This window comes from Mizuhopecten yessoensis, unplaced genomic scaffold, assembly GCF_002113885.1.
Source record: "Mizuhopecten yessoensis strain PY_sf001 unplaced genomic scaffold, ASM211388v2 scaffold10915, whole genome shotgun sequence".
Classification (NCBI taxonomy): Eukaryota; Metazoa; Mollusca; class Bivalvia; order Pectinida; family Pectinidae; genus Mizuhopecten; species Mizuhopecten yessoensis.
In genome coordinates this window covers 58,996-81,070 of record NW_018408785.1, presented here as the reverse complement: position 1 = coordinate 81,070, position 22,075 = coordinate 58,996, and the positions used below count along the sequence as shown (strand labels likewise).

At 39.9% G+C, this 22,075-nt stretch overlaps 1 protein-coding gene across 1 annotated transcript in view; it reads right to left on the bottom strand.

Moving 5' to 3' along the window:
* Positions 1-97: 97 nt before the first annotated feature.
* Positions 98-22,075, bottom strand: part of LOC110463545 (cytosolic carboxypeptidase 6-like) — a 52,949-nt gene continuing 30,971 nt past the window's right edge. The window contains exons 10-12 of the mRNA XM_021518208.1: positions 9,389-9,501; positions 7,644-7,806; positions 98-2,683 (exon numbers count right to left, since the gene is read on the bottom strand). Of these exons, the coding sequence (XP_021373883.1) occupies positions 2,557-2,683; positions 7,644-7,806; positions 9,389-9,501 (403 nt within the window). The 3' untranslated portion in view covers positions 98-2,556. The remainder of the gene's footprint in view (positions 2,684-7,643; positions 7,807-9,388; positions 9,502-22,075) is intronic.

Here is a 22,075-nt window from a genome sequence, read left to right as displayed (position 1 = left end):
GGGGGGGGGGGGGGGATGAGATCTATACAATTTAACATGCTCAATAATGAGACAAGACTGCAACTTGGGAATGGTTTACAAGCATAATTAGCTGTAACTCGCCTAAATATAAACCCAGCAGGGTTATTACCACTAAATTTGTACTGTACATGTACTAAAATGTCTACTACAACTGTGTGTAGTTATCAAGGACCATATGATGATAAACTAGCACTGTAAGCCAAAAGCAAACTAATACCCCACCATCTACACATAGAGGTTTTCAAACGAATATAGCATTAGTATGGTCGACACATTACCCAACTGCTTACAATCAGGATGAACCCTACCAAGTTATAAGGGGATCAAATTCAATTCTTGGAACTTGTTCGGACAAGATATCATCTACAACTGATTCCAAACCTGTTGCAGTGGTGTACAAATATGAAATAATTTTCAAACAAGTGGCCCCAGTAACCTTTAGCTTCAAAACAAGTGGCCCCAGTAACCTTTAGCTTCCAGACAAGTGGCCCCAGTGTCCTTTAGCTTCCAGACAAGTGGCCCCAGTAACCTTTAGCTTCAAAACAAGTGGCCCCAGTAGCCTTTAGCTTCCAGACAAGTGGCCCCAGTGTCCTTTAGCTTCCAGACAAGTGGCCCCAGTAACCTTTAGCTTCCAAACAAGTGGCCCCAGTAACCTTTAGCTTCCAGACAAGTGGCCCCAGTATCCTTTAGCTTCCAGACAAGTGGCCCCAGTAACCGTAAGCTTCCAGACAAGTGGCCCCAGTAACCTTTAGCTTCCAAACAAGTGGCCCCAGTAACCTTTAGCTTCCAGACAAGTGGCCCCAGTATCCTTTAGCTTCCAGACAAGTGGCCCCAGTAACCTTAAGCTTCCAGACAAGTGGCCCCAGTAACCTTTAGCTTTCAGACAAGTGGCCCCAGTAACCTTTAGCTTCCAGACAAGTGGCCCCAGTATCCTTTAGCTTCCAGACAAGTGGCCCCAGTAACCTTAAGCTTCCAGACAAGTGGCCCCAGTAACATTTAGCTTCCAGACAAGTGGCCCCAGTAACCTTAAGCTTCCAGACAAGTGGCCCCAGTAACCTTTAGCTTCCAATAAATGTTGTGCAAAAAAGAAGAAATAATAGGGTACATGAACTTGAATCTGATCCTTATTGTGTCGTCAACAATAAGATGGACAACAAAGGTTTTTTCATTATATAACCATTAGAGACGCATACTTTCTATATCTATGAATATGCACCAATGTACAATATCAGATCAGTTACTGTATTTATCCGGCAATAAGCCTTTGCCTCGTAATAAACCAACCCATTTCAAATACAGTTCAGTAGACATACTACCAGATCCTTTTTCATTGTCCTGTAATAGGCCCACCTTTTATTTTCAGTCAGAGTTTGTGTTGGTCCCTTGTACTTTTGGCAGAATAAAGACAGTATACAAATGTCTACTCCCCTGCTACTAATGTTAACTAATCTATTTCTCACTCGATCATCAAACAACTCTCCTCCCCACATATTACACTCCGTAGTCAAACTACTCTACATCAACTTCAGATCTACTATTCTTAAATAAAATCATCAATCCCAGAAAATAGACATAATGTCTACAGCAAGTGTAGAAGATGGTCAGACTACACAGTAAGTGTGGACGATGGTCAGAGTACTCTTGTAATATCGGTCAGTTATACAAACAATCGGGAATGTTTACAGTAGTGTTTTAATGTAACTCCAAAATATAAACTAGTAAACCCATTTCTTACCTACATACACACTGGCACAGGCAACAGACACACCAGTTATGAGGTAAGTTTATATGAAACAATATGATGCCAATAACAGCTATCTTTATAAATATTAATATATCTTAAAACGAATTTGTCGGGTCCCTATGATACATAACGTACAAGTCTTATATACAGCACTTTAGGCTAATGTAATAACACCTACACTGTATTTCAATGGCCCTATTACACTGGATTGGTTCCAAGAGCAATTCTGCTTTTGCCCATGCATAGTACCAAACTGATAGCCAATCCAATATAATGTCGGACTGTATTCATGTCAGGTTTGATTTACATATACAATATCATGCTCTTCCTAAGAATGATTTTTATGTTCAATATCAAAATTCTTTCTTCACACTAAAAATATATTCTGGAGGTCTATGAATCAATCACAGCTATAATCAAATTTGCTACTTCTCCTCTCGGTGACAATAACAAATCATTCTACACACCGAAATGCACATAAGTGAATTTGTTTTCCTAATAAATATTGTTAAGTTTGAGGGGTTCCGATGTCCTCTAAGCCACCAGCACTGTAGGAATTTTTTACATTTGTCATTGTGACTATTTTAAACTGGCCCACAATTGTTTTGGCCCTACTTTCACCAACATTTCTGTGTTTAGACTTCGGCCAGGCTTGATTCATTACATATCACAGACTACAATCATTAAACCGACGTCTGGTCCTTCACGGAGATGTTGGTGGTGTGGGGACACTACAGGCCATGATAAACCTTGGTGTCCTAAATGTCTTTGAGGGACTACAATCCAGGACGTCAGTATTTCCTCACGTCCCTGTCCCGCAGCTGGAGGCGTATAGAGGTGGGCGGGTCACCAAACCCATTACAATTGTTGATGCTGAATTCACCATTTCTGTTGTAAGATCGTCTCCGGTCCTCGTATCTGTAAAAATACATGCATTACATAATGTAACAACAGTAGTTCAACACCTCTACAATTTTCCACATGTCAGTTGACATACAGGGTCTTCTCTGTTATCTAGTAAGGAAAGGTAAAAGAAAACCAATTACTTATCCAACAATATGATACAATTACTTTCATCATTACTTTCATCACAGTTGCAAATGTTTAAGTAATTGATCAAGACACGAATGTGCTTCACTTAAGATTTATTACAAGATACTGCATCTCCAACATGATAAGGCTGTGATAGGCTGATCTAGAACTTATTTGTGAGGGAGAATGAGCCTTTCTGTGAACGGGAACTTTGTCACACTGAAACCTTGAGACTGGTAGTTACTGGAAATTATTCAAGGCATTGGTTTACCAGATTATGTGGAAAAAATTGATATTATGGGTAGATAACTGTATTTGGAACTTGTGAGTCTGAGAGAAGGTCAGGGAAGGGTTGTGTTCTAAAGAAAGGGGTTCAGGATAGTCCTGACGAGGATGTATGTGCAGTTATCATTGTGTTCTGACTTATGCGGGGTCCACAGTCCAAAAGAAAGTTTAGGGTTGTGTTCTGTCATTAGTCTAAGAGCTAATGTAAATATAAACATTGAACTACTTTCAGATGCAGTCCACAGGCTTAATGAACGCCCACTGAGTTACAAAACAAGAGCTGTAGGAGAACAGCATAGCTCGTCTATCAAAACAATTTTTGTAAAAACTTCTTATAGTAATTGGGCCATTACAGCATGTCCCATCTAAGATGATAGATCAGGAAACTTAGAACTACATTGTCGATGGCACAATCCCGCTATCCCCCAATGTAACCCCTAACACCACCACCACCACCCTAATTTTTAGCTCACCGGGTCCGAATGACCAAGGTGAGCTTATGCCATACCGTGGCGTCCGGCGTCCGTCCATCAACAATTTCTTTCAACGACTTCTTCTTCTTAACCACTGATTGGAATTTGACTAAATTTGACTGGAAGCATTCCTAGGTTGTAGGGATTCAAAATTGTACAAATGGTGGGGCTGACCCCCAAGAGAGCTGAGGGGCGGGGCCAAAAGAGGGCAATTTGGCTATATTGCTTTAAGCGACTTCTTCTCTGGAACTAAGAAATGGATATCAACCATATTTGACTGCAAGCATTCCTAGGTGGTGGGGATTCAAAATTGTACAAAAATATTGGGGCTGACCCCCCAGGGGGCTGAGGGGCGGGGCCAAAAGGGGGCAATTTGGCTATATTGCTTTAAACGACTTCTTCTCTGGAACTAAGAAATGGATATCAATCATATTTGACTGGAAGCATCCCTAGGTGATGGGGATTCCTTTAAATTGTACAAATGGTGGGGCTGACCCCCCAGGGGGCTGAGGGGCTGGGCCAAAAGGGGGCAATTTGGCTATATTGCTTTAAGCAACTTCTTCTCTGGAACTAAGAAATGGATATCAATCATATTTGACTGGAAGCATCCCTAGGTGATTGGGATTCCTTTAAATTGTCCAAATGGTGGGGCTGACCCCCCAGGGGGCTGAGGGGCGGGGCCCAAAGGGGGCAATTTAGCTATATTGCTTTAAGCGACTTCTTCTCTGGAACTAAGAAATGGACATCAATCATATTTGACTGGAAGCATCCCTAGGTGGTGGAGATTCAAAATTGTACAAAGTTTGGGGCTGACCCCCTGGGCTAAGGGGTGGGGCCAAAATAAGTTTATCACTTGGAAATGGTTGAGATCCCCACCTTATAACCATATATACAATTGCTAAGTATAAAGATAGGAATGCACATATGTGTCCAGGATGGCCTTGGGGTCTGCCCCACCCTTGGTGACTTAACCCCTGGGTCATAGCTTCGAAATGGTTAAGATCCCCACCCCAAAACTATATATACAATTGTTGGGCATAAAGAGACAAATGCAGTCATGATATTAGAATTGATCCCAGGGTCTGCCCCACCTTTGCAGACTTAACCCCTGGGTCATAACTTAGAAACGGTTGAGATCCCCACCCCAAAACTATAAATACAAATGCTGGACAAAGAGAGACAAATGCAGTCATGATATTAGAATTGATCCTGGATTGGCCTTGGGGTCTGGCATATTCCCTTGGATCTCATTTGGAGAAAATTTTGCCATGATTGCTTAGATATCCAGGTGAGCGATACAGGCCCTCTGGGCCTCTTGTTTTTATACTTTTTACATATTTGAACCCACCCCCTCTGGCCCGGCCCCTGGGGGTCATACAAAAAATCCAAAAGTATTGTTCACTACCATGTCTTCAAACATTGTAGAAAAAGCTATTTTACCCCTTATCCCTCAAGTACATGTAATGCATTGGGCATTCATATTGCCTATGTTCTGCATCTGAAAGCAGTTTAATGCTTAACTGTCAGTTTCCTGTAATGCATTAGGCATTCATATTGTCTATGTTCTGCATCTGAAAGCAGTTTAATGCTTAACTTTGTCAGTTTCCTGTAATGCATTAGGCATTCATATTGCCTATGAACTGCATCTGAAAGCAGTTTAATGCTTAACTATGTCAGTTTCCTGTAATGCATAAAGCATTCATATTGTCTATGTTCTGCATCTGAAAGCAGTTTAATGCTTAACTATGTCAGTTTCCTGTAATGCATAGGCATTCATATTGCCTATGAACTGCATCTGAAAGCAGTTTAACACTTATGGCATTAGTCTATGAGAAGGTTCAGGGTTAAGTTCTGGCATTAGTCTATGGGAGGGTTCAGGGTTGTGTTCCGTTTTACACAGGTCTAAGAAAGAGGTTTGGGGTTGTGCTCTGTCCTAGGTGAGTCAAATAGAAGTTCTGGGGTTGTGTTCTGTCCTAGGTGAGTCTAATAGAAGGTTTGGGGGTTGTGTTCTGTCCTAGGTGAGTCTAATAGAAGGTTCGGGGGTTGTGTTCTGTCCTAGGTGAGTCTAATAAAAGGTTTGGGGTGTGTGTTCTGTCCTAGGTGAGTCTAATAGAAGGTTCTGGGGTTGTGTTCTGTCCTAGTTGAGTCTAATAGAAGGTTCGGGGGTTGTGTTCTGTCGTAGGGGAGTCTAATAAAAGGTTTGGGGTGTGTGTTCTGTCCTAGGCGAGTCAAATAGAAGGTTTGGGGTTGTGCTCTGTCCTAGGTGAGTCAAATAAAAGGTTTGGGGTGTGTGTTCTGTCCTAGGCGAGTCAAATAGAAGGTTTGGGGTTGGGCTCTGTCCTAGGTGAGTCAAATAGAAGGTTCTGGGGTTGTGTTCTGTCCTAGTTGAGTCTACTAGAAGGTTCGGGGGTTGTGTTCTGTCCTAGGTGAGTCAAATAGAAGGTTCTGGGGTTGTGTTCTGTCCTAGTTGAGTCTAATAGAAGGTTCGGGGGTTGTGTTCTGTCCTAGGTGAGTCTAATAAAAGGTTTGGGGTGTGTGTTCTGTCCTAGGTGAGTCAAATAGAAGGTTCTGGGGTTGTGTTCTGTCCTAGGTGAGTCTAATAGAAGGTTCTGGTGTTGTGTTCTGTCCTAGTTGAGTCAAATAGAAGGTTTGGGAGTTGTGTTCTGTCCTAGGTGAGTCAAATAGAAGGTTTTGGGTGTGTGTTCTGTCCTAGGTGAGTCAAATAGAAGGTTTTGGGTGTGTGTTCTGTCCTAGGTGAGTCAAATAGAAGGTTTGGGGTTGTGCTCTGTCCTAGGTGAGTCAAATAGAAGGTTTGGGGTTGTGCTCTGTCCTAGGTGAGTCAAATAGAAGGTTTTGGGTGTGTGTTCTGTCCTAGGTGAGTCAAATAGAAGGTTTGAGGTTGTGCTCTGTCCTAGGTGAGTCAAATAAAAGGTTTGGGGTGTGTGTTCTGTCCTAGGTGAGTCAAATAGAAGGTTCTGGGGTTGTGTTCTGTCCTAGTTGAGTCTAATAGAAGGTTCGGGGGTTGTGTTCTGTCCTAGGTGAGTCTAATAAAAGGTTTGGGGTGTGTGTTCTGTCCTAGGTGAGTCAAATAGAAGGTTCTGGGGTTGTGTTCTGTCCTAGGTGAGTCTAATAGAAGGTTCTGGTGCTGTGTTCTGTCCTAGTTGAGTCAAATAGAAGGTTTGGGAGTTGTGTTCTGTCCTAGGTGAGTCAAATAGAAGGTTTTGGGTGTGTGTTCTGTCCTAGGTGAGTCAAATAGAAGGTTTTGGGTGTGTGTTCTGTCCTAGGTGAGTCAAATAGAAGGTTTGGGGTTGTGCTCTGTCCGAGGTGAGTCAAATAGAAGGTTTGGGGTTGTGCTCTGTCCTAGGTGAGTCAAATAGAAGGTTTTGGGTGTGTGTTCTGTCCTAGGTGAGTCAAATAGAAGGTTTGAGGTTGTGCTCTGTCCTAGGTGAGTCAAATAGAAGGTTTTGGGTGTGTGTTCTGTCCTAGGTGAGTCAAATAGAAGGTTTGAGGTTGTGCACAGTGTCCTAGGTGAGTCAAATAGAAGGTTCAGGGTGTGTGTTCTGTCCTAGGTGAGTCAAATAGAAGGTTTGGGGGTTGTGTTCTGTCCTAGGTGATTCAAATAGAAGGTTTTGGGTGTGTGTTCTGTCCTAGGTGAGTCAAATAGAAGGTTTTGGGTGTGTGTTTTGTCCTAGGTGAGTCAAATAGAAGGTTTGGGGTTGTTTTCTGTCCTAGGTGAGTCAAATAGAAGGTTCGGGGTTGTGTTCTGTCCTAGGTGAGTCTAATAGAAGGTTCTGGTGTTGTGTTCTGCCCTAGGTGAGACAAATAGAAGGTTCAGGGTTGTGTTCTGTCCTAGGTGAGTCAAATAGAAGGTTTGGGGTTGTGTTCTGTCCTAGGTGAGTCAAATAGAAGGTTCGGGGTTTGTTTTCTGTCCTAGGTGAGTCAAATAGAAGGTTCAGGGTTGTCCTAAGAAACTTCTATGTTCCATCATGAGAGTCTGCACCTGAAGATTCTAAGGGAAGGCCTGTTATCTGTACTCACAGTCTATGAATTGGTCTGTATTTTACACTTGAAAAAGAGACATTACTCACGAGTCTGAAGAAGGGTCTGTTTGTGAGCGTTCGTGGTTGCGGTCCCGCATCCTATATGGGCCAGGTTTGGGTACAATACTACTGCTTGGCTTGGCTGTGATGATGTTGATGAGCTTGTAGTAGTCCAGGAATGTCCGGGCCAAGTTACGCCCCAATTTCATATCTGATAAAGGTCAAGGGTCCAATACTCCACAGACATAAACATACCTCAATACTACTGTAAAAATACAATTACATAAACTCAAGCTCAGTCTAAACCAAGATGTCCTTTTTCTTGGTAAATTGTGGAAATCAAATAAATCATGGCAATAATAAATTTCATGACGACATTATGAGTATGAAGTTCACTATGACAGCTCACTTTTTCATAATGCGTATTGTTTCTGCAGATCATATTTTCAGGATCATGTAAATGTCTTGTAATTGCAGAAATATTCTTTTGAATAGGAGATATGAAATTTTGAATTTTAATTTGAAAATTAATTTGAAGACAATAATCCTCAAGTCTGTTGTTTTTGAAGCAATTAAGTGTGTTTGCAGTTAATTGTGATCAGGCAAATTGTTCCATACTGCTGTTGTTCCTATATGGAGAAGGCATTTTTCCGTAAGCCTTGTAGTGCTTTTTTTTTCTTTTAACAAAAAATGTTCCTTTAAGTGTCTCACTAAAAATCACACCAACCTAAAGGATGTAAAGGTTAAGTGAATCAACTATTTGCAGATGACACAAAAATATTCCAGATCATAAAGTCCAAAGAAACAAGGAATTCATTACAGGAAGACCTTCTCAGACTAGCTCAGTGGAGCAAGACTTGGCTACTCACATTCAACGAGGACAAGTGTAAGTTCATTCACATTGGTAAGCACAAGGAAGAAAACATTACTGATGTACTAAATAACACAACCCTGGAGAAAGTGAAAGAAGAAAAAGACCTTGAAGTTACATTTGATGAAGAAATTACATTTGACAAACATATCAGTGAAAAGGTGCAAAAAGAAACATCGATATTTGGCATGATAAGAAGAACATTCAAGTTTCTTGATTCTAAATTATTCATCCCACTTTACAAATCACTAGTAAGAACCCACCTGGAAAACGCAAGCTCTGTATGGAAACCCTACAAGATAAAACATATAGAACAACTTGAAGGTGTACAGAGGAAGACAACCAAACAACTACATAGATCCAGAATGGCTGAAGATGCTGAAACTGTCAACACTTAGCTACAGGTGTATATGTATGTAAACGAGGTGATATGATAGAGTTGTACAAGACAGTGACAGGAAAATACGATGAGGGAGCAACACAGTTCATAAGATGTGGTCCGGCTCCTCAGAAAGATCGAGCACAAGGACAAACTCCATGAAAATATTCCCTAGGTATCTATGCAAGGACATCACTGGGAACAATGCCTTCTCCATAGGAACAACAGCAGTATGGAACAATTTGCCTGATCACATTGTAACTGCAAACACACTTAATAGCTTCAAAAACATCAGACTTGAGGATTACTGGAACGGACAGGAAGTAAAATACAACAACTACAACCAGAAGTGAAATCTTCAATTTTAAAATTTTAACAATATCACTTATGAGTCCAGCGAAGAGGGTCCTTAGAATGGAACCTGTGCTGGTCAATAACAATATCACTTAGTATCGTTAAGTAAGTCTTATATTTATCTAGTTGTACTATAGGTGATATTTAAACCATTGCTACATGTATGTACATATATATCGGAAAGGATACAGCCCTCCTCCGTGTAGGGGAGAGAACTGCTGGACGAATTGGTCTGATAGCTGAAGAATGACACCTCCAAGGTGTAGCAGTGCGAGTTGTCATCTAAACAGCCCCCAAGGGTCCTGTGGAGATAAAACAATACATATAGTGTATGTTGTAACATCCCTCTAGGGTCGTGGGGAAGGAAAACAAATATGTGTAGTGTTATGTTGAAGAAATGTGGACATGTTACTGTACAGGGATTAAAAGGGCTGGTGTAAATTCCATAAATCACTAGTTCCAATCGAAAAAAAAACACATCTTCTCAATCACGAATAAAACCTACCGTCTTAGTTTACAACATAAAGCATTCAGAAAATAAACTAATATCTAGTTGGATCAAAATGGATTACCGAACAAATCTACAAACCTTAGTTCATGTACCATGTCAAAAATCATGAACAAATATCATCTGGGTCTCTTCTACTCTACATATTGGTTAAAGTAACAGTAACAATGATCAGACAGAAAGGGAACATTTAGGGATTGAACGGCGGTTTTTAAATTTTCATGTCGGTATGAACGCAAATCGTTTACATCCTTATTGCATCTAGATAAAATATTTAGATAAAATTGGGGCCAACAATAAACCGTAATCATTTGAACGTTTGACGCAGGGCCATTCTCTAAGTTATCCGAAGCGAAGTGACAAGACTCTCATTGAACAAGGTTAATCCATGACGTCATGAATATATCCATATGTAGGTTTTACATACACATACCATTCTGAGGCGGAGAGCTTTCAAAATGCCACTCTAGCTACCCTAATGATATGAAACCCCCACTGTTAATTATTTAATTTTCATGTGTACTGTGACTTGTAAACAATATTTGTTGCCTTTATTTGCAAATACTTATATGATGCTGTTTCAATATTGATTGTAGCTATCTATGGAAATAATGTGTGAATGTCAGTCTCCTCTCAAATTAACATGAAAATGAATCTCTCATGGAAATAAAATGATTAACACAGACATGTTTGTTTGGAAACACCATTAGGAAGATATAAGTGATATAGATGATTTCATTAACAGCCTGAAGCCAGCCTACATTCTGGCCAGTGTTATTTAATTAGTCATCAAATACCACATTATGTCCCCGCTGATCAGCACACACCAGCTATCTGGTTTCCTTATATGGCGAGTCTGACTGTGTGTATACCCCGGGGAATCTGATAACTGTGGTTACATAACAAATTAAACTGTTTTCTATTACAACACAACAGCTGATCAGTAGAGACAAACCTGCTGCGGACCATGGACATGGTCGTAAGGAAACTGTTATTGCATGTGAAGGAGTCAGAGACAATATCGTGCCCTGGACAAATCACACTTCATCAACAAAAGTGTGTGACCTGATTTATCCCAAACAACATGCAATCAACGTACTTCTCCCTTCATGAGCAACACCTTCTTTGTGTTACAATTTGTCATTGGATGAGTAACAAGTTTTAATACAGTCTATAGTGGTTATTAGAGGTCTAAGGAGTGAAAGTATCTCCTCCTAATGTATCTAATTAATGATGTACATTATATAGCCATCGTGTGATAATCTTAACAATGTGTCATTCAGTGTCCGAATCATAGAGATCAATACAAACGTACAGGATTCCATCTTGTATTCGTCATGTTTCATGTTTCAATAATCTCGTATTCAGAGTTCAATGTGACAATGAAGATTTAGTGTATTTTTAAATTTTGTATTTAAAGTGACAATAGCTCATGTATTCAGAAAGTTTACTATGACAGTCAATGCTGTATTCAGTGTTGTTTTAATGTGACATTGAACGTTGTATTCAGAGAGTTCAATGTGATAGCAATGCTGTATTCAGTGTTGTTTTAATGTGACACTGAACGTTGTATTCAGAGAGTTCAATGTAATAGCAATGCTGTATTCAGTGTTGTTTTAATGTGACACTGAACGTTGTATTCAGAGAGTTCAATGTGATAGCAATGCTGTATTCAGTGTTGTTTTAATGTGACACTGAACGTTGTATTCAGAGAGTTCAATGTAATAGCAATGCTGTATTCAGTGTTGTTTTAATGTGACACTGAACGTTGTATTCAGAGAGTTCAATGTGATAGCAATGCTGTATTCAGTGTTGTTTTAATGTGACATTGAACGTTGTATTCAGAGAGTTCAATGTGATAGCAATGCTGTATTCAGTGTTGTTTTAATGTGACACTGAACGTTGTATTCAGAGAGTTCAATGTGATAGCAATGCTGTATTCAATGTTGTTTTAATGTGACACTGAACGTTGTATTCAGAGAGTTCAATGTAATAGCAACGCTGTATTCAATGTTGTTTTAATGTGACATTGAACGTTGTATTCAGAGAGTTCAATGTGATAGCAATGCTGTATTCAATGTTCAAAGGGACATTTGGTTTTTACATTCATGATCAAAGAGTTAAATGTCAATCCTGAATTAAGACATTTTAATGTGATGCTCAATCTTGAATTCTGTATTCAATGTATGGCCTTTTTTTGGTTTTTAATGTTTAAGGTAAACTTCTGTTTCAAAATAACTCAATATATCAGTAAACTCATCTTGTTTTTATTTTAAAGTCAATCTTGTATTCAGAGAGTTCGATGTGGGATTTATATACGATAAAAACTTATTTAATGGTCAGCTTCTGTTGTGGAAAATTTTGATGGTACGTGTAAAAAAAGACTGGCGGTATAACAAGGGAGTGCCAGTACAGCAGCTACAGAACACAACAATACATGTATCCCTTAATGGCGGTATAACAAGGGAGTGCCAGTACAGCAGCTACACAAGACAGCAATACATGTATCCCTTAATGGCAGTATAACAAGGGAGTGCCAGTACACCAGCTACACAAGACAACAATACAGGTATCCCTTAATGGCGGTAAAACAAGGGAGTGCCAGTACACCAGCTACACAAGACAACAATACAGATATCCCTTAATGGCGGTAAAACAAGGGAGTGCCAGTACACCAGCTACACAAGACAGCAATACATGTATCCCTTAATGGCGGTATAACAAGGGAGTGCCAGTACACCAGCTACAGAACACAGCAATACATGTATCCCTTAATGGCAGTATAACAAGGGAGTGCCAGTACAGCAGCTACACAAGACAGCAATACATGTATCCCTTAATGGCGGTATAACAAGGGAGTGCCAGTACAGCAGCTACACAAGACAACAATACATGTATCCCTTAATGGCGGTATAACAAGGGAGTGCAAGTACACCAGCTACAGAACACAACAATACATGTATCCCTTAATCGCCATGAAACAATTGTATATCTGCATTTAGAATGTGTACGTCACATTCAGTCCGTCACTTCAAAGTTACATTAAACTTTTGGTACACAAAGTGTTTAATGTGTAATTCAACTCCTTTTTACATTGACATTCAAATGTATATTCAACATGTTTTTGTCTTAATTAAAAGTGGCATTCAACTTTGTAAACATTGTCACATAAATTCTCTCTATCTCAAAATCATGCCACCAGTTTTCTCTATCTCCAGGTTCTTCTCCTTCTCAACATCATGGCATTGTTTTTCTCTTTCTTCAGAGATTCCAGCTATCTCAAGGAAGATACCATGGCAACAGTTTTCTCTATCTAAGAGATTCTCTCCATCTCCATAATGCAGCAACTGTCTTGTATCTACGAGCACTGAAGACCTCTAAATACAACTGTTCGATCAATACCAACATGAATCGGTGAGAATGTTATCTACCAAACAAGGCTCTTTCCCAATTCCCACTCAACCAATTCCATTAGACAATCTTCCTTCCTTACATTTTATTTACAATCCATTCTAAAGTGTAATCATTTTCTTCAGTTTCAATTCATTAAGGATGTTGTAAATCATATTTCAAAATAGAAAAGCAATTTATTTTTACAGTTTTATCTAGGCTGTTTCCCACTAAGTGCCATCTCTGGTGGTGTTCTATGGGACTAATGTTTGCCTGGAGGGTCTGTATGTTGTAGCTCTTCTACAACAGATACGGTGTCTCAATTTGGAGATCATTTATATTACTCTGCGCTCCACAATGCATTATTTCAAGTACAACAATGTACTGTCTTTTTGTGGCTGGGTTATTATTGTGGTAAGATGCATCGTCAAATTAACAGTAAACTTTTGTATTCGTATAGTAAAACTGCATTTTCTACACTGCATAGTTGTATTTTTCAATATAAATACAAAATCAACAGTGCTTAAAAAAACCTGTATGCAATACTGTGTATGATCCTGAATTGATATTTTGATGAAAAACTAAACTTACCTATTATTAGTCAAAAACAATAACGCCTGCTCATGTGACCAACTCCATTAAAAGACCACCTGTGTTAAGAGACCACTTGAAATGTTCCTTATTGTAACAATTTCATTGTGAACATGAACCTTTACTAAGAGACCACCTGTGTTAAGAGACCTCTTCAAATGTTCCTTATTGTAACAATTTCATTTTGAACTGAACCTTTACTAAGAGACCACCTGTGTTAAGAGACCACCTGTGTTAAGAGACCACTTTAAATGTTCCTGCTTGTAATGATTTAATTGTGAACTTAACCTTTACTTAAAGACTACCTTTGTTAGGAGACCAATTCTTGTTTTGGACTTCCCAATGGTGACCTCTTAATATAGGCCAGACTGTATATATAGAAACACAGTACAACATCAATATACATGTACTTGATGTATAGGTGTTACACACCAATGTTAATTAAGATAACATACACTCTTTCTGTTGCTGTTGTTTTGTGGTATCCTGACAAATACTTGCTAAAACATGCTTGTATTTTGACCAAACCTTTATTTACAACAAAAGCTTAACCTCATGTCTAGCTGCCTAATGAGCATGACCCTTGACTAATGTAAGTGACATTTTGGTTGTTGAAGTGGGAAACCTTAATTCTACTCATTTCCTTCATGTTTCACTGGGTTTTTCATGTCGTAAAAGTTTACTCTAGGGAAATTTTGCAGAAGACAAAACTTTCTTTTCAGGAATGATCCAGGCTCCTGGAGGAAACATCCAGGGATTTCGAGTTTGGTATTTAGGACGAAGGGGATGGCCCTGTGTCTGGGAGAGATGATGGATCCCCGAGTGTTTGATGTTTAGGGTACAGAGGATTGCCCTTGACCACCAAGTCTACTCCACCACTGTCTAATCAATATCACCCCTGGCTGGCTACCCTCATATATCACAGCAATTGCGTTGGGGTTAGACCTACCTCTCCCAGACAACATAATTGAATGATTAAGTCTCTCTCTCCATCTTTATCCCCTGGTGTTACTTGTGGGGTACAAGGGTGAATATCCAAGTGGACTTTTAAAACCACAAACCCCAACACTCTGAAAATTACCAACTAACACCAAAAAACAACTACAAGTTTTAACGAGCATTTCCTATCTGGTAAAATTGATTTATTTTTTTCAAAAATACTTCCCACCTAAAAATCTTTGGATTTTAGTATTGATTTCTTTATGGCATACCTGCTTTTAACAAATTATATGACTGACATTATATATTCTTTGCAATGCATTCTTTTCACAGCATTTGCATTTTTCTATTCAAAGCTTTGAAATTGGACACTTGGATTGAAATAAATGTGTTGATATTGACATAAGAATTGGTACTTTTCCATTAGCACCTCGTCGGCTCCTTATATGGCCCCCCCAATGGGTCAGAGGGCAATACAGTAAAACCATCTATCTCCAATCCAAGCTCACCACCCTACATTATACCTCACACAACAACCATTTAAATACAAAAATGTTTTTTCACACTTTGGGACATAGTTTGATAGATGTGGAGCCCCGACCACTCCCGGGAGACCATATTACCTACTGTCTCCAGCGCCAGGAATTCTCACAGAGTTGTGCGAGCGTGCTGGGGAGTAATGGTGGCACTACACAAGGACTTGTCTATTAGATCAATACACCTCTGATGTGCTGGCATCTCTACAAACATTTACAACTACTGTCATGACCTGCTTCCACATCAAAAATGCCAAATATCTCCCACCAGAATTACAATTCAATATAAAAACAGCATAACAATAACCCCTCTAAATACAATTATAGTAAAGGCCAAACTTTCCCATGTATCTGCCCAAAGGATGGAGCCCAACATGCTTTTAGCTTTCAGCAAATGTGATGAGGCACCGTTTTCGTTTTGCAGGATCAATACAAAAAGAGTTAGGGAGGGATAATAGCATGCCGCTGAAATCAATACTGCACGAAACTTTGCGTGAATGTTGTGCAGTTTTATAAAAGCAGAGCCTATCACTGTGGCCAATCTATGATATACCTCTTTATACTAACCACCAAACAAGTTGGTTTGTCAGCCGAAACACTTCTAACAACTTATGTCTCTCTGTATCGATCTCCGGCTCCAAAATCACTCCCGATACCATCAAACAGCATGCTCAACGCCAATCCTTTACAGAATTCTGGGCCAACATAGCACAGCAGCCCGAGTGTTCGGTACACTTAGACAGTTGTGTAACTCTTGTCACTCTAATTCACTGGAAGGCAGCGAGTACTCTTCTAGATCTCCTTCATTAAACAATATTTATAGGGACAATTAACACGGAGAGTGCTTAAATAACTAAATCTGAGCCTGGAAAACAACCACACACCTGAAAGTAACAGTATATCATTTAAAGAATGAGAATCTTGAGAGATTGGATTAAACTTTAAAATTAGTGAGAAGTACGGCAAGAAGTTGGTATGTGGGGACCCGGTAACGAAATTAGTTTAAAAAGTTCACTTGGTATTTATATGTAACCCAACTAGTTCCTGTATGATGGGAGGAATGGGTAAGCTACAATGACAGAACACATAGGTCCTACTTCTCCAGGCGCCATTAATACTGCTCTAGCCCACCTTACAGTACATGCCATTAAAACCATATAAATGACCACTTTACTCAAGTCACTTAGTAACTCCGACTGTGATTCAGAAGATCACGTGCCAGTAACACAAGCTTATGTTCAATAGCTTTTGTGTATTCCTCTAGAAAAACTAATGACAAATAAAAACAATTTATAAAACCTGACATAAGGTCCCAGGTAGTTTTGTTTCCAAGTTGGCAGGCCAAGACAGAGACATGTGTCCTGGGAGTGGAAAGCACTCCAGACTGAGCCCACAGTATCGTCATCTCAATTTCTCTTTCCTATTTTTCATGGTAAGAATAATGTTTTGTCTATGCAGATGAATTTTGTACAGAAATTCACATGATTCATTTGTTCACTGAAAGCCACAGAAAACAGATGTAGACATCATTACTCAACATTGTAATGCTTTCTGCACAGTCCTTGCATTCCCCCTTACCCTCCAATCCGTCCCCCAACCCCCTGACCATGTGGTGACTAAAACAGCTATAGATGACTTTCAGTTTTTCATACAATAGATGAATACTTAGCAACCTTCAAAAAGATTATCAACCATGTGTTTTTTCTTGAGTTGCTGGCATCTGAAATACCAAAAGAGGACTTCTGATTTCGAAGAGAATACATTATTATTTCCTTCACAATCTTCAAAACATTTATCAAGCATTTTTCATAAAAATTATGTATTTCTTCAGACACTTAAAAAAAACAATTGTGTGGATATGTTCAAATTTTGGCATTTAGAGTAAATTAGCCTGAAAATATATCCACAAGTGAATATATTATATATTGCCTAAGTTATCTATACCATGTATAAAACATAGCTTCCATACAAAATGTCCACTTTTAAAGAACCTCTTATCCTGTAAATTATCCTGTCTCTCATATCATTAGTGATAAAAACCAATTTCCTATACCAAATCTATAAATACACACCACTATTAGTGTCACCTGACCACTGCCAAAAACTGCAACTATTCATATGGTTCGAGCCCGGAGCCTCTGCACATGACATTTTCACTTTAACCTACAGAGCTACCTGGTCAACAGTAATACCCTAACCCAGACCTGCTACTGTTCTATCAGTAACAAAATTAAGGGGAGATTACATTGCATACAAAAGGTTGCAGTGGAACTCTCTAGTGTTTTGTCTGAAGAGGGTCAAGGATCCTCAAAGAAGTGGTCTACATTTCTCATGACAAATGTCTCTATTAGAGCAGTAACTGTCTGGGTCTAACATGACACATGTCTCTACTAGAGCAGGACTATCTGTATCTAACATGACACATGTCTCTATTAGAGCAGGACTGACTGGGTCTAACATGACACATGTCTCTATTAGAGAAGGACTGTCTGGATCTAACATGACACATGTCTCTATTAGAGAAGGACTGTCAGGATCTAACATGACACATGTCTCTATTAGAGCAGTACTGTCTGGGTCTAACATGACACATGTTTCTATTAGAGCAGGACTGTCTGGACCTAACATGACACAAGTCTCTATTAGAGCAGTACTGTCTGGGTCTAACATGACACATGTCTCTACTAGAGCAGGACTGTCTGTATCTAACATGACACATGTCTCTATTAGAGCAGGACTGTCTTGATCTAACATGACACATGTCTCTATTAGAGCAGTACTGTATGGGTCTAACATGACACATGTCTCTATTAGAGAAGGACTGTCTGGGTCTAACATGACACATGTCTCTATTAGAGCAGTACTGTCTGGATCTAACATGACACATATCTCTAATAGAGAAGGACTGTCTGGGTCTAACATGACACATGTCTCTACTAGAGCAGTAACTGTCTGGGTCTAACATGACACATGTCTCTATTAGACCAGTACTGTCTGGGTCTAACATGACAAATGTCTCTATTAGAGCAGTAACTGTCTGGGTCTAACATGACACATGTCTCTATTAGAGCAGGACTGTCTGGGTCTAACATGACACATGTCTCTATTAGAGAAGGACTGTCTGGGTCTAACATGACACATGTCTCTATTAGAGAAGGACTGTCTGGGTCTAACATGACACATGTCTCTATTAGAGAAGGACTGTCTGGGTCTAACATGACACATGTCTCTATTAGAGAAGGACTGTCTGGGTCTAACATGACACATGTCTCTATTAGAGAAGGACTGTCTGGGTCTAACATGACACATGTCTCTATTAGAGAAGGACTGTCTGGGTCTAACATGACACATGTCTCTATTAGAGAAGGACTGTCTGGGTCTAACATGACACATGTCTCTATTAGAGAAGGACTGTCTGGGTCTAACATGACACATGTCTCTATTAGAGAAGGACTGTCTGGGTCTAACATGACACATGTCTCTATTAGAGAAGGACTGTCTGGGTCTAACATGACACATGTCTCTATTAGAGAAGGACTGTCTGGGTCTAACATGACACATGTCTCTATTAGAGAAGGACTGTCTGGGTCTAACATGACACATGTCTCTATTAGAGAAGGACTGTCTGGGTCTAACATGACACATGTCTCTATTAGAGAAGGACTGTCTGGGTCTAACATGACACATGTCTCTATTAGAGAAGGACTGTCTGGGTCTAACATGACACATGTCTCTATTAGAGAAGGACTGTCTGGGTCTAACATGACACATGTCTCTATTAGAGAAGGACTGTCTGGGTCTAACATGACACATGTCTCTATTAGAGAAGGACTGTCTGGGTCTAACATGACACATGTCTCTATTAGAGAAGGACTGTCTGGGTCTAACATGACACATGTCTCTATTAGAGAAGGACTGTCTGGGTCTAACATGACACATGTCTCTATTAGAGAAGGACTGTCTGGGTCTAACATGACACATGTCTCTATTAGAGAAGGACTGTCTGGGTCTAACATGACACATGTCTCTATTAGAGAAGGACTGTCTGGGTCTAACATGACACATGTCTCTATTAGAGAAGGACTGTCTGGGTCTAACATGACACATGTCTCTATTAGAGAAGGACTGTCTGGGTCTAACATGACACATGTCTCTATTAGAGAAGGACTGTCTGGGTCTAACATGACACATGTCTCTATTAGAGAAGGACTGTCTGGGTCTAACATGACACATGTCTCTATTAGAGAAGGACTGTCTGGGTCTAACATGACACATGTCTCTATTAGAGAAGGACTGTCTGGGTCTAACATGACACATGTCTCTATTAGAGAAGGACTGTCTGGGTCTAACATGACACATGTCTCTATTAGAGAAGGACTGTCTGGGTCTAACATGACACATGTCTCTATTAGAGAAGGACTGTCTGGGTCTAACATGACAAATGTCTCTATTAGAGAAGGACTGCCTGGGTCTAACATGACAAATGTCTCTATAAGAGAAGGACTGTCTGGGTCTAACATGACACATGTCTCTATTAGAGCAGTACTGTCTGGGTCTAACATGACACATGTCTCTATTAGAGAAGGACTGTCTGGGTCTAACATGACAAATGTCTCTATTAGAGAAGGACTGCCTGGGTCTAACATGACAAATGTCTCTATAAGAGAAGGACTGTCTGGGTCTAACATGACATAGGTCTCTATTAGAGCAGTACTGTCTGGGTCTAACATGACACATGTCTCTATTAGAGCAGTACTGTCTGGGTCTAACATGACATATGTCTCTATTAGAGCAGGACTGTCTGGGTCTAACATGACAAATGTCTCTATTAGAGAAGGACTGTCTGGGTCTAACATGAAACATGTCTCTATTAGAGAAGGACTGTCTGGGTCTAACATGACAAATGTCTCTATTAGAGAAGGACTGTCTGGGTCTAACATGACACATGTCTCTATTAGAGCAGGACTGTCTGGATCTACCATGACACATGTCTCTATTAGAGCAGGACTGTCTGGGTCTAACTTGACACATGTCTCTATTAGAGCGGTAACTGTCTTGGTCTAACATGACACATGTCTCTATTAGAGAAGGACTGTCTGGGTCTAACATGACGAATGTCTCTATTAGAGAAGGACTGTCTGGGTCTAACATGAAACATGTCTCTATTAGAGTAGGACTGTCTGGGTCTAACATGGACACATGTCTCTATTAGAGAAGGACTGTCTGGGTCTAACATGAAAAATGTCTCTATTAGAGAAGGACTGCCTGGGTCTAACATGACAAATGTCTCTATTAGAGAAGGACTGTCTGGGTCTTACATGACAAATGTCTCTATTAGAGAAGGACTGTCTGGATCTAACATGACACATGTCTCTATTAGAGCAGGACTGACTGGGTCTAACATGACACATGTCTCTATAAGAGCAGGACTGTCTGAGTCTAACATGACAAATGTCTCTATTAGAGTAGGACTGTCTGGATCTAACATGACACTTGTCTCTATTAGATCAGTACTGTCTGGATCTAACATGACAAATGTCTCTATTAGAGCAGGACTGTCTGGGTCTAACATGAAACATGTCTCTATTAGAGAAAGACTGTCTGGGTCTAACATGACACATGTCTCTATTAGAGAAGGACTTTCTAGGTCTAACATGACACATGTCTCTATTAGAGCAGGACTGTCTGGATCTAACATGACAAAAGTATCTATTAGAGCAGGACTGTCTGGATCCAACATGACAAATGTCTCTACTAGAGTAGGACTGTCTGGGTCTAACATGACACATGTCTCTTCTAGAGAAGGACTGTCTGGATCTAACATGACACTTGTCTCTATTAGAGCAGGACTGTTTGGATCTAACATGACACATGTCTCTATTAGAGCAGGGCTGTCTTGATCTAACATGACAAAAGTATCTATTAGAGCATGACTGTCTGGATCTAACATGACACATGTCTCTATTAGAGCAGGACTGTCTTGATCTAACATGACAAAAGTATCTATTAGAGCATGACTGTCTGGATCTAACATGACACATGTCTCTATTAGAGTAGGACTGTCTGGGTCTAACATGACACATGTCTCTTCTAGAGCAGGACTGTCTGGATCTAACATGACACATGTCTTTATTAGAGCAGGACTGTCTGGATCTAACATGACACATGTCTCTACTAGAGCAGGACTGTGTGGGTCTAACATGACACATGTCTCTATTAGAGAAGGACTGTCTGGGTATAACATGACACATGTCTCTATAAGAGAAGGACTGTCTGAGTCTAACATGACAAATGTCTCTATTAGAGTAGGACTGTCTGGGTCTAACATTACACATGTCTCTATTAGAGCAGTACTGTCTGGGTCTAACATGACCATGTCTCTATTAGAGCAGGAATGTCTGGATCTAACATGACAAAGGTCTCTATTAGAGCAGAACTGTCTGGATCTAACATGACAAATGTCTCTATTAGAGAAGGACTGTCTGGATCTAACATGACACATGTCTCTTTAAGAGAAGGACTGTCTGTATCTAACATGACACATGTCTCTATTAGAGTAGGACTGTCTGGATCTAACATGACCCATGTCTCTTTAAGAGAAGGAATGTCTGTATCTAACATGACACATGTCTCAATTAGAGAAGGACTGTCTGGGACTACCATGACACATGTCTCTATTAGACCAGGACTGTCTGGATCTAACATGACACATGTCTAAATGTCTCTATTAGAGAAGGACTTTCTAGGTCTAACATGACACATGTCTCTATTACCTGGTCTAATAGAGACATGTGTCATGTTAGACCCTAATAGAGACATGTGTCATGGTAGATACAGACAGTCCTTCTCTTTAAGAGAAGGACTGTCTGGATCTAACATGACACATGTCTCTATAAGAGAAGGAATGTCTGT